Source organism: Coregonus lavaretus (assembly GCF_964263955.1).
Source record: "Coregonus lavaretus genome assembly, contig: HAP1_SCAFFOLD_1630, whole genome shotgun sequence".
NCBI lineage: Eukaryota > Metazoa > Chordata > Actinopteri > Salmoniformes > Salmonidae > Coregonus > Coregonus lavaretus.
The window spans coordinates 34,449-47,881 of NW_028160081.1; the positions used below are offsets into that span (position 1 = coordinate 34,449).

The window sequence follows — 13,433 nt, forward strand, 5'->3', positions numbered from 1 at the left end:
GGAACAACTGCCTTTCATTTGAACTGTTTACTCTTAGTATACGATGAACTTTGTGTTACATGCACCTCAGAATAGTACCCATGCTCTAGAGAAGTACCCTCTTGTGCCCTCAAATTCTAATCTAGACCTCCAAGCCAGTTTCATTGCTTTTTTTTTTTTAAATTCTAAGCCTTGAATCAGATCTAATTACACCTGCTCTAGTGGAAAACAGTTGTTCTGTTTACCAAAACATGTACTGTACCTTCCCAGCTGCAACCAAGAATGTCTTGCATAGAGAAGGGCAATGCTATTGGTTGACTGGTCCTCACAGTATCCATCCATGTATATTCTCTTTGTTCATCCAGTCATACCTGATCTATTTTCAAAGAATATGCATCATTGTCTTTCCTAATCCTGTTGACAACGTGGGTTGTGTTGGAGCCAATGTACAGTACTTTCCCCTTAATTTCAATAGAAAATCATTAACTGGTACCTGCATGTCACTGCAGACTCTGTAACAGGTGAAGAACAGAGCAGTATAAGACCAACAGACGTCCTAATAATGTGCAGTCTGCTTACACTGCATGCCAGGAAACAGCAGAGATGAAGGAGCTATGGATTATGGCTGTCTTTGCTACAGGTAAGACTTGCTCTATATTTCATTTATTCAGGGTGATTTAAGATGTTCAGATGTATGATGCTGTTAAGTTTGTTGTATTGAGAACTGTAGGAAAATTGCTGTCACTCTCCAGATGTTCAAAAATGTATGATGCTTTTAACTTATCAATTGATTATTACCAATATATGACCTTACTGTTTTTACAGTGTGGTTTGTTTAGAGTCAAGGTTTGGTTTAGAGTCAATGATTGATTGATGTTTTGTCTGTTTGCTGTGAGGGATACAATAGCATCAATGAAGACATTGTTTCAGACTTTATTTTTATCCAAACACTTTTAGATTTACTGTTAAGCAATTGTTTACATACTGTGAATAGACTACTGTCAGTTCTCAGATGCAGTTTATAACAGAGTAGCTTTTGCTATCAAATGTCTACTGTTTATTGGCAGTGATAATTACTTATTTCTCTCATAAAGTACAGTAAACATTTCTACACTGGTGAAGACACAATGAAACTGGAACAGTCTGGATCATCTCCTAAGCTTATAGCAACTGACATTATGTACCCTTGTTTATTTGGTTTCCAGAGTTATTTTAATATTTTGGGCAGTCTCTTTGCCACAGGGGGATCTCACCACATTCTCTGCCATTCCAACCACCATTGACATAACTACCCCAATAACTGATGCCCCTTTAACCCCTGACCCTCCAACTACCAACACTCCAACAACCGACCCTCCAACTACCGACTTTCCAACTACGGACTTTCCAACTACGGACATTCCAACTACGGACATTCCAACTATGGACATTCCAACTATGGACATTCCAACTACCAACTCTCCAGCAACCGACTTTCCAGCAACCCACACTCCAACTACGGACTTTCCAACTACGGACTTTCCAACTACGGACATTCCAATTGCCGACTATCCAACTACTGACTTTCCAACTACCAAAACACCAACTACCAAAACTCCAACTACCAACTTTCCAACTACCGACACACCAGCTACCGACACTCCAGCAACCCATACTCCAACTGCCGACTTTCCAGCAAACCACAATCCAGCAACCCATATTCTAACTACCGAAACTCCAACTATGGACTTTCCAGTTACAGACTTTCCAACTACGGACATTCCAACTACGGACATTCCAACTACGGACTTTCCAACTACGGACATTCCAACTACGGACTTTCCAACTACGGACATTCCAACTACGGACATTCCAACTACGGACATTCCAACTATGGACATTCCAACTATGGACATTCCAACTACCAACTCTCCAGCAACCGACTTTCCAGCAACCCACACTCCAACTACGGACTTTCCAACTACGGACATTCCAACTGCCGACTATCTAACTACTGACTTTCCAACTACCAAAACACCAACTACCAACTTTCCAACTACCGACACACCAGCTACCGACACTCCAGCAACCCATACTCCAACTGGCGACTTTCCAGCAAACCACAATCCAGCAACCCATACTCTAACTACCGAAACTCCAACTATGGACTTTCCAGTTACAGACTTTCCAACCACGGACATTCCAACTACGGACTTTCCAACTATGGACTTTCCAACTACGGACATTCCAACTGCCGACTATCCAACTACTGACTTTCTAACTACCAATACACCAACTACCAAAACTCCAACTACCAACTTTCCAACTACGGACTTTCCAACTACGGACATTCCAACTGCCGACTATCCAACTACTGACTTTCTAACTACCAATACACCAACTACCAACTTTCCAACTACCGACACACCAGCTACCGACACTCCAGCAACCCATACTCCAACTGCCGACTTTCCAGCAAACCACAATCCAGCAACCCATACTCTAACTACCGAAACTCCAACTATGGACTTTCCAGTTACAGACTTTCCAACTACGGACATTCCAACTACGGACATTCCAACTACCGACTTTCCAGCAACTCACACTCCAGCTACGGACATTCCAACTACGGACATTCCAACTACGGACTTTCCAACTACCCACTCTCCAACTACCGACTTTCCAGCAACCCACAATCCAGCAACCCATACTCAAACTACCAAAGCTCCAACTATGGACTTTCCAGCTACGGACTTTCCAACTACTGACACTCCAACTATTGCACATCCTTCACTTCCAAGCACAACAGTGGGTGGAACCAATACCACTCTCCCCACCACCCCCACCATCAACTCTCCCACCACCACCACCACCACCCCTCCCACCACCTCTCCCACCACAATCCCTCCTCTGGTCTGTATCAATGGTGGTGAGCTGCAGAGTGGAGTCTGTATCTGTCCTGATGAGTGGACCGGAGAGACCTGTTCAGAGGGTACATCCACACACTTACACTATACCTAACCCTGGATCTCACATTGACTCCATTCCACAATACCACACTACTATACCTAACCCTGGATCTCACATTCAGACTCCATTCCACAATACCACACTACTATACCTAACCCTGGATCTCACATTCAGACTCCACTTCACAATACTACACTACTATACCTAACCCTAGATCTCACATTCAGACTCCACTCCACAATACCACACTACTATACCTAACCCTAGATCTCACATTCAGAGTAAACAGCACTACGCTACTCTGTGGGAGAAAAATCACATATTTACCTGATTTGTTTAATATTAATAGTTAACAATTAATTAATATGCTTAACAATAGTAGAGACATTTCTTAACTACCAATGCTGTGCTTTTCATAAGGATGGTTCCCTCTAGCTCCCTGCAGCAGGTCTGGGCGTGACTCCCGAGTGGCGCAGTGGTCTAAGGCACTGCATCGCAGTGCTAGCTGTGCCACTAGAGATCCTGGTTCGAATCCAGGCTCTGTCGTAGCCGGCCGCGACCGGGAGACCCATGGGGCGGCGCACAATTGGCCCAGCGTCGTCAAGGGTAGGGGAGGGAATGGCCGGCAGGGATGTAGCTCAGTTGGTAGAGCATGGTGTTTGCAACGCCAGGGTTGTGGGTTCGATTCCCACGGGGGGGGCAGTATGAAAAGTAAAAAAATTATGTATGCACTCACTAACTGTAAGTCGCTCTGGATAAGAGAGTCTGCTAAATGACTAAAATGTAATGTAAATGTAGTCAAGGACATGGGATAGAGATAAACTTGAGGAACAGATACACCTGTATTGTTTCAATTTCTCTTTGCTTCTGAGTAACCTGGTCACACGGCATAAGACAGAGCCTCAGAGTGACCACAGTTTTTCAGTTCATCCTGTCTTTTACTATATTCCAAGGGCACAGCTGTGTGGAGATATGGGCAGTAAGGGAGCTAACGTTATCACTTGTTTGTGCGCTATGACCTGATACAGATAGCCACAAGAAGAGGAAAAGGTAGTTCCTGATCTGCCGGGGAGGGGTGGAACCAGCCATGACTAAGCATGTTTAGGTCCACTATATAAGACGCCAGCATTTCCTGTTCGTTGGGCTCTCACTCTATCACTTTGGTGTGGGTATTGTGACCAGCTTCCTTATCGATACGTTTTTAATAAAGTTAATATTCTGATTGGTGATTGACCTGGTCTCTCCTCATTATTGATTAAAATATCCACCACAACATCTAACCCTGGATCTCACATTCACAGTACACACCACTACGCCACTATAACTAACCCTGGATCTCACATTCACAGTCCACAACACTGTTCCCTGGATCTCACATTCAGAATGTATATTTCATGTTTGCAATCATACATTTGGTCCATGTTGAAATGTATTTTACTTCGATAGGGAATTTCTGCAATTCAACCATCAAGGATGGATTCTCCTTCCCAAGAACAACGGTTGGCTGGTCTGCTTATTCAGAAACATTGTGCGGTGAGGATACAACCAGTGGTATGTTGCTTTTATTCACCTAAAATGAAAAAAAATGTACAGTCATAATTAATGTTGTATAAGGTAACACAAAATCTTGAGTGTCTTTTTGTCTTTGTTCCTCCAGCCGGTTTACCAGAAGCCTCAGCAAGATGTTTGAATGACACGGGATCTCCAATGTTTGGTCCTCCTCACAAGCTGCAGTGTGAATTAACCCTCAGTGGCATTCAAGGAAATGTATGTCAATAGGCATATTTTTTATGATCCTGATTTATGACCAGTCTCGATTTATGACCAGTCTTTGGGTCATTTACCTCAACCAACACAACTACCTCGTATCATAATACATTGACTCGCTACCGGTACTCCTTGTATATAGATTCATTATTGTTATTTAGTGTTACTATTTCCTTGGGTGCAAATGTTCGTACTTTTTAACTCTGCATTGTTGGGAAAGGGCTCGTCAGTAAGCATTTCACGGTAAAGTCTACACCTGTTGTATTTGGAGCATGTGACAAATCAAATTTGATTAGTTTGAAGATCAGTAACAACTGGCTTTTACCTTTATTCTACTTAACAGTTGATGATTTTTTCCCCCTTTTTTTTTCTCTTGTGTTTTACATTACATTTTACATTTTAGCAGACACTCTTATCCAGAGTGACTTACAGTAGTGAGTGCATACATTTTCATACTTTTTCGTACTGGTGCGAATCGAACCCACAACCTTGGCGTTGCAAGTGCCATGCTCTACCAACTGAGCCACATAGTTAGTATTGACAATTTTAATATCCAAATGTACTTCAGTTCAGCATGTTGCTGCCACTTGTACAATGTTCTGTTTAAAAACAATACTAAAATAAATAAAAATCATTCTCTCTCCGTATTCAGATCTCCAGCAGTTCAGGTGATTTAGAAGAGCTAGCCTTCAGTACTCAGATCCTGACCTCCCAACCAGAGCGGCTATCAGCTGACAACATCACCACAGCAGCTCAGATAGCTAACACTCTGCTTCAGTCTGTAAATATCACAGAGGTATAACATGTTTTCAAATCAAGTTGTGACTATGACATGTTCTGGAGATAAACGTGAGGTTGTTACTGTAGTGATTTGAACACTTGAGGGTCATTCCCTGGTTTTGATCATGTTGTAGGACATCGCAGTGGCAGCTGTAACTACCATCAGTCAGCTGTTGAATGCCAGTGAGGAGACTACACAGGAGAGTGATGCTGTCCAGAGGTGTGTGTGTGTATGTATTTCTACATATGTTTGAGTTTATGTGTGTACGTGTGTCTCTGTGCGTGTCTGCATGGGTGCATGTAAACTAATGTTTTTCTGTGTTTCTCTCCCAGCCTCACAGAGACCCTGGAGGAGTTTTCCCTGGACCAGCACAGTGTTGTGTCCTTGGTGGTTCAGCCCAACCTGGTAGTCCAGTCTGTCCAAGTACCAAGTGACACAGTAGGGATCCAGTTTACTGCTCTGACTGGTGGGTGGGACTGCTAGTGAACCTACATACTGGCATTTAAAGTGATAGTTTATATCTGTGTTGACAGTCTAGTTCAACTTCTTCTATCTTATTTTTCATATGTTTCTCCTCTGCTGTTGGTCAATAAGGTTTGGTATGGATTTGATTTGTTGTACTACAGACAAGTACAGAAGTAACACTATATTTTTCTGCTTTAAATTGCTAAATCAAATTAATCTCCTCCAGGAAGATCTGGTAATTTTGTGGCCAACAGAATTCATCTCAACACTAATACCTCTGAACTGATAGCTGACAACGGCGTTTCTACCGATGTCCAGATTGTTATCAAATTCCCACCAGGTGAGCCAATGTTGGTATGCAAACAGTGTATAAACTCAAGCTTCAATTTCCTTGTACCGCTTTCACCGAGAGCGCTTTGTCTCCGAAATCAGGTCAGCAGTGCCAAAAATATTGATTGTCCAATAAAGTTGAGTCACATGAGATACAGTGAGGGGGAAAAGTATTTGATCCCCTGCTGATTTTGTACGTTTGCCCACTTACAAAGAGATGATCAGTCTATAATTTTAATGGTAGGTTTATTTGAACAGTGAGAGACAGAATAACAACAAAAAAATCTAGAAAAACGCATGTCAAAAATGTTATAAATTGATTTGCATTTTAATGAGGGAAATAAGTATTTGACCCCTCTGCAAAACATTACTTAGTACTTGGTGGCAAAACCCTTGTTGGTAATCACAGAGGTCAGACGTTTCTTGTAGTTGGCCACCAGGTTTGCACACATCTCAGGAGGGATTTGTTCCACTCCTCTTTGCAGATCTTCTCCAAGTCATTAAGGTTTCGAGGCTGACGTTTGGCAACTCAAACCTTCAGCTCCCTCCACAGATTTTCTATGGGATTAAGGTCTGGAGACTGGCTAGGCCACTCCAGGACCTTAATGTGCTTCTTCTTGAGCCACTCCTTTGTTGCCTTGGCCGTGTGTTTTGGGTCATTGTCATGCTGGAATACCCATCCACGACCCAATTTCAATGCCCAGGCTGAGGGAAGGAGGTTCTCACCCAAGATTTGACGGTACATGGCCCCGTCCATCGTCCCTTTGAGGCGGTGAAGTTGTCCCCTTAGCAGAAAAACACCCCCAAAGCATAATGTTTCCACCTCCATGTTTGACGGTGGGGATGGTGTTCTTGGGGTCATAGGCAGCATTCCTCCTCCTCCAAATACGGTGAGCTCGATTTTGGTCTCATCTGACCACAACACTTTCACCCAGTTCTCCTCTGAATCGTTCAGATGTTCATTGGCAAACTTCAGACAGCCCTGTATATGTGCTTTCTTGAGCAGGGGGACCTTGCGGGCGCTGCAGGATTTCAGTCCTTCACGGCGTAGTGTGTTACCAATTGTTTTCTTGGTGACTATGGTCCCAGCTGCCTTGAGATCATTGACAAGATCCTCCCGTGTAGTTCTGGACTGATTCCTCACCGTTCTCATGATCATTGCAACTCCACGAGGTGAGATCTTGCATGGAGCCCCAGGCCGAGGGAGATTGACAGTTCTTTTGTGTTTCTTCCATTTGCCAATAATCGCACCAACTGTTGTCACCTTCTCACCAAGCTGCTTGGCGATGGTCTTGTAGCCCATTCCAGCCTTGTGTAGGTCTACAATCTTGTCCCTGACATCCTTGGAGAGCTCTTTGGTCTTGGCCATGGTGGAGAGTTTGGAATCTGATTGATTGATTGCTTCTGTGGACAGGTGTCTTTTATACATGTAACAAGCTGAAATTAGGAGCACTCCCTTTAAGAGTGTGCTCCTAATCTCAGCTCGTTACCTGTATAAAAGACACCTGGGAGCCAGAAATCTTTCTGATTGAGAGGAGGTCAAATACTTATTTCCCTCATTAAAATGCAAATCAATTTATAACATTTTTGACATGCGTTTTTCTGGATTTTGTTGTTGTTATTCTGTCTCTCAATGTTCAAATAAACCTACCATTAAAATTATAGACTGATCATTTCTTTGTCAGTGGGCAAACGTACAAAATCAAATACTTTTTTCCCTGACTGTATGGATAAGTAAACTAATGAGAAGTAATTGGGCTTCCAATTTGCCTACAAGGCAAAGTCAAGCTACTCATGTATATGAAAAACAATGTCGCTCGCTCTCTCTCTCTCTCTCTCTCAATTCAAAGGGTTTTATTTGCATGGGAAACATATGTTTACATTGCCAAAGCAAATATACAATCAAAAAACTAACACTAAACATTACACTCACAAAAGTTTCAAAGGAATAGATACATTTCAAATGTCATTATGTATTATTATTATATGTAGTGTTATAATGATGTGTCTCTCTCTCTCACTCACTCTCTCGACTCAGTTTTGCTTAGTAAAAACACAAACCGCTCCATTGGTTTTGTGCTCTACCAAAACGACCGGTTCTTCAGGTCCAGGACTTACACAGCTTCTTCTGGAACCAGCAGAAGGGTCATCTCTGCTAACCTGGGACAAGTGTCTGGGTTGCATGTTGAGATGCTCTTCAAGCCTACAGTAAGATTTATCTTGGAATCAGTAAACACATAGTGGTCCAAATTCTCTGAGAAACGTAATGGGAAGTTTTCCATTATCTAAGTCACGTGTCAAACTCTTTCCACGGAGGGTCGAGTGGCTGTGGGTTTTCGCTCCTCCCTTGTAAGGAACTCCCCTCATCTGATTGGTTTTTCCTTCCAATTTAAGACCTAGACAAAAACCAGCAGACACTAGAATGAGTTTGACACCCCTGATCTAAGTTATCCATTGACGCTTATCAGCCACAAGGAACAAAGAAGCATATTTTGTATTGTATATAATTTGATCTATCATAATTGTAATTTATTTTGTCTCACATTTACTTAATGACCTGTTATTCTTCATTAATGACTTTTTTATTTTTATGAGGAATACTGTGCATGCATGTCTTTTGTTCTCACTTCTCAGGCTGTCCCCAACGCCTCCCTCTATGACTTTGCCTGCGTGTGGTGGAACTACACGTTGAAAGACTGGAGCACCTCTGGCTGCTCCAAAGTCAACCACTCAGAAGACGGCCTGCGATGTTTCTGTAATCACACCACTAACTTCGCTGTGCTTATGGTGAGTAGCTAGCTGCCTTCATCTTCCTTTAACTGACCACACTCTGACCTAAGGTTTACATCAGCATATCCAGACACATGAGGGAGATTACTTTATACAGTATGACTGTGACAAACTTAATGTTGACATTAATTTTTTCTTTCTACAGTCATTCAGGAGGGATTTTAAATACGCTGAAGTTCTAAACTGGATCACCACATTGGGATGCTCCATGTCCATCATAGGGTTGAGTTTAACAATAACATTCCAGATCGCAACCCGGTAAGATCCTACAGGGTTCCAGAACCAATTCAACCTATACAATAACATTCCAGATCGTGACCCGGTAAGATCCTACAGGGTTCCAGAACCAATTCAACATATACAATTACATTCCAGATGGTGACCCGGTAAGATCCTACAGGGTTCCAGAACCAATTCAACATATACAATAACATTCCAGATTGTGACCCGGTAAGATCTTACAGGGTTCCAGAACCAATTAAACATATACAATAACATTCCAGATGGTGACCCGGTAAGGTCCTTCAGGGTTCCAGAACCAATTCTAAATATACAATAACATTCCAGATCGTGACCCGGTAAGATCCTACAGGGTTCCAGAACCAATTCAACATATACAATAACATTCCAGATTGTGACCCGGTAAGATCTTACAGGGTTCCAGAACCAATTAAACATATACAATAACATTCCAGATGGTGACCCGGTAAGGTCCTTCAGGGTTCCAGAACCAATTCTAAATATACAATAACATTCCAGATCGTGACCCGGTAAGATCCTACAGGGTTCCAGAACTAATAAAACATATTGGGTGCATCTCAATAGTGTAAAGAAGCCCTTTGTCTGATCCAACATGACTTTAGGTGAAATCAATATGAAACCCACTATTAATGAACCAACACATCCATAGCTACGCATCTAACTTCCCTAACATAGTGTTGTCTATCACCTATCCCCAGGAAATCACGCAAAACCAACCCAACGGTCCTCTTAGTGAGCATCTGCGTGTGTCTCCTGATCTTCACCCTCCTCTTCATGTTGGGAGTGGACAACCCTTATAAACAGCTGGAGAAACCTGAAATACAGGAGGACAACATTCTCCCCTCGTCTGACACACACACAGAGCGGGACAGAGGCCCCTGTACTGCAGTCACAGTCCTGCTGCAGTACTTCCTGTTGGGGACGTTCACCTGGAACACGCTGTACGCTACACATGTCTTCCTGATGATCAGAAACAGCCTGGCCACCAGCCCATCACACTCCACAGCCTATACCGTGGCCATCGGATGGGGTAGGACAGCTTGGAGAAAAATAAAGTATTTAGTTGTTTCAGAAGCATTGGCTGGCATTAGACCTGGGCTCCTTGAACCAAAACGAATGCTAGGTTATATTTTATTTAGCCTGAAATAGAGCTTCAAAGCAACTTGTATAGTGATGTTATATCTTTAGAGGATGTATGTGTAGTATATAATCTGTAAATGTCTGCATGCTAATCTACCAGGAATTAACAACAACATTCTCTGTCTTTTAGGACTGCCTGCGGTTGTGGTGGCCCTCACCTTAGGAATTAGTTACAGAGTGGATGATCCACTGGGTTACAGGCAGGAGGAATTGTGAGTCAATACTATACTACTTCTGTACTACTTATCTGTCCTCTATTGTGCTGTACTGTACTGTAGTATACTGTACTATACTACCACAACTACACCTGAGTACTGTGCTTTGCTGTACTGCAATTTACTTCCTCTTCAGTGGTTCTCATAATAGGTTCAATTTAAATGAAAGTGGGGCAATTGCTTTATAATATTGTAAAACTTATGCTGTAAAAGGTTATCCTGATCAATGTTCATGTGCATGTTTATAATGCATGCTAATAATTGGCCAAGAGCCATATAAAAAGTTAAAACATTGTGTTGAAAGGTTTCTTGTTTACTTATGCCACCCACCATGTTTACTTTATACCACGTTATTCAAATCACTGGCGTCCTGTTTTGTCTGTCACAAAGTCCCACTCTCTAACTCATTCATTTGACCTCTCAGTTGCTGGCTTGCTGCCCTCGATCCAAAGGGGAACTTTGACTTCAAGCTGCCAATGTTTTGGGGGTTCCTGATCCCTGTGGCGTTCATGCTTATCTTCAACATGGTGGTGTTGGTATATTTTGCAGTTACCACATCCAAGACCAACCCACATATAACCAGGTAACATTAATGGGGGTGTTGTGGGGGCACAAAGTAGCAAGTTGTAGTCATAAAGATCAGTCTTAATTTAAATGCCTACTAATGAGCTTGTTCATTTTTTGTCTTTCAATGAAAAGCTTGTTATAAATAAAATCTATTATTTTATTAGTATTATTAATTCAGTCATTAGTAACCAAATCATACTATTTAATAAGCACCATGCTCTAACCCACTCAGTCATTGGAAGCATACTGTTATTTTACCACAGCATTACAGCAGTCTATGACAGCAATCTAAGTATGTTGGTTATATTTCCCAGTACAAGACACACATCGATGAAGAAGAAGTTCCTCAGTAGCTTTTCTCTGGCTGTGGTGCTCGGTCTCTCCTGGATCCTGGGCTATCTGTTGCTCATTACACAGAACGAGACCATGTACACCATACTCAACATCTCCTTCTGTGTACTCACCACCACTCAGGTAGTAAATGTATGCACTCACTACTGTAAGTCGCTCTGGATAAGAGAGTCTGCTAAATGACTCAAATGTTAAATATAAAGACTAGTGTACTATTGTACCACAGAATCCAGACATGATTGAAAACTAGACAGCTACTAAACATTAATAAATTCTGCTGCTCTTTATAGAAACGCTACCTTTTGTTTGTACTTGTTTATTCCTGAAAATACTTGATAAAGTCTTTGTGTTTTCGCTCCACAGGGCTTGCAGATTTGCATTCTGTTCACAGCAAGAACAGCAATTGTCAAGAAAACGATGTCAAGTGCTTTGAAATCTGTCTCTAGCGCTGGGATCCCTCTTCACACCAAGAAGTTCAGTCTATGGCGAGGCGAGCAAAGTGAAAAAGTAGAATCATACACACAGCTGGACACTGATCTGTCATTTCCACCTTGTTCCTCACAGACATCTAACTGATGGGCTGCAAGTTTAACCTCTGTTGTAAAATATCTCATATACCTCCACTATTATCCTATAATATGCATTATAATATACACAATGTTGTATCAATGTATATTTACTGTGAATTCCCGCAGAAGTTTTGTTGTCCAACAATGTTTTTGGCACAAATTCTGTATATCCTGTACATTTGTTCTTTATAAAATGTAACTGTATTGAATAAATCTGTGATTCATCTCTTTTAAGCAGATGTTTGTTTCAGTATTCTTAGTGAGAAAAAACACTATTTTACACAATAACTTAGACAGTGTAGCCCAGGTGTGTCAAAGTAATTTTCTCTGCCAAATTTGGTCTTTACCGAGGGCAGAAGGGACGCATTTAAAATTGATTAAGAAGCTTCTGCTCCATCGGCCTGTAGAACACAGGCAGCAAGCTGCAGCTGCCAATTACATCTGTGGTAGAGGAGTACAAGGCAACAAAGCACGTCAGGCTATGATGCTGCAGGACAGCAAGGATGAGAGGGTTCGCCAGGCAGAAATCGAGGTCAGAACGGGTCGCAAGTGGTAAAACAGCGGAGCGCTCAGGGAGAAGGAGGAACAGCTGCAACACGCTGACATTGTTGGGTCGGTAAACCAAGACAGGCTGGGTCTGGGATGCACAACCAGGTCAAGCTGGAAGAAAGCAGATCCAAAGGAGAGCTGTGGTGCTGAGTGAGGTATGACAGGCTGAGGAAGAAACCAGGCATGTCAGAGGGAGGTATGAAAGGCTGAGGAAGAAAGCAGGTATGTCAGGGAGGTATGAAAGGCTGAGGAAGAAAGCAGGTATGTCAGAGGGAGGTATGAAAGGCTGAGGAAGAAAGCAGGCATGTCAGAGGGAGGTATGAAAGGCTGAGGAAGAAAGCAGGCATGTCAGAGCCGTGGCCATGAAAAAACAGGGCAGCTGGACATGCTGGGGGAGCATGAGAGAGAGGGCACTCACCTTGCAAGACATCTTGAACATGAAAGGGCAGTGGATACATTTTCTGCTTTGCTCTTTGTACAATGTTTCTTCCAAACCAACAAACCTTCACACGTGAGGGTTTGCAGAGAGCCCAGACAGCTGCATACTATGTGGACGACCAGCCAATCTGGAGCACGCACTCTACTCCTGCCACGCAGGTCTGACTGATGGAAAATTCAGGTGGCAGCATTACCAAATACTGACTCAATTGGCCACGGAACTGGAGCAAGCAAGGAGAAAGCTGAAACATCTCACCCAGGGCCCCTGTTTCATCCACTTCC

The 13,433-nt window shown here is 42.6% G+C and overlaps 1 protein-coding gene across 1 annotated transcript; it reads left to right on the forward strand.

Moving 5' to 3' along the window:
* Positions 1 to 565: 565 nt before the first annotated feature.
* LOC311122185 (adhesion G-protein coupled receptor G7-like) lies at positions 566 to 12,398 on the forward strand. The gene is made up of 17 exons (XM_084196580.1): positions 566 to 619; positions 1,208 to 1,327; positions 2,768 to 2,950; positions 4,375 to 4,479; positions 4,586 to 4,695; positions 5,348 to 5,491; positions 5,610 to 5,695; positions 5,809 to 5,942; positions 6,168 to 6,281; positions 8,310 to 8,479; positions 8,906 to 9,058; positions 9,207 to 9,319; positions 10,021 to 10,352; positions 10,593 to 10,674; positions 11,102 to 11,260; positions 11,559 to 11,718; positions 11,959 to 12,398. Exons 1-17 carry the CDS (start codon positions 583 to 585, stop codon positions 12,169 to 12,171), a joined length of 2,415 nt encoding a protein of 804 aa, XP_084052706.1. The 5' UTR covers positions 566 to 582; the 3' UTR covers positions 12,172 to 12,398.
* The last annotated feature ends 1,035 nt before the right edge of the window (positions 12,399 to 13,433 follow it).

Bases quoted from the DNA above. Each gene is read 5' to 3' on its own strand.
- LOC311122185 (XM_084196580.1), top strand. From the start codon at position 583: ATGAAGGAGCTATGGATTATGGCTGTCTTTGCTACAG. The intron at 2,951-4,374 runs GTACATCCACAC...TTACTTCGATAG, and splicing joins CGGAGAGACCTGTTCAGAGG to GGAATTTCTGCAATTCAACC. The intron at 6,282-8,309 runs GTGAGCCAATGT...CTCTCGACTCAG, and splicing joins TGTTATCAAATTCCCACCAG to TTTTGCTTAGTAAAAACACA.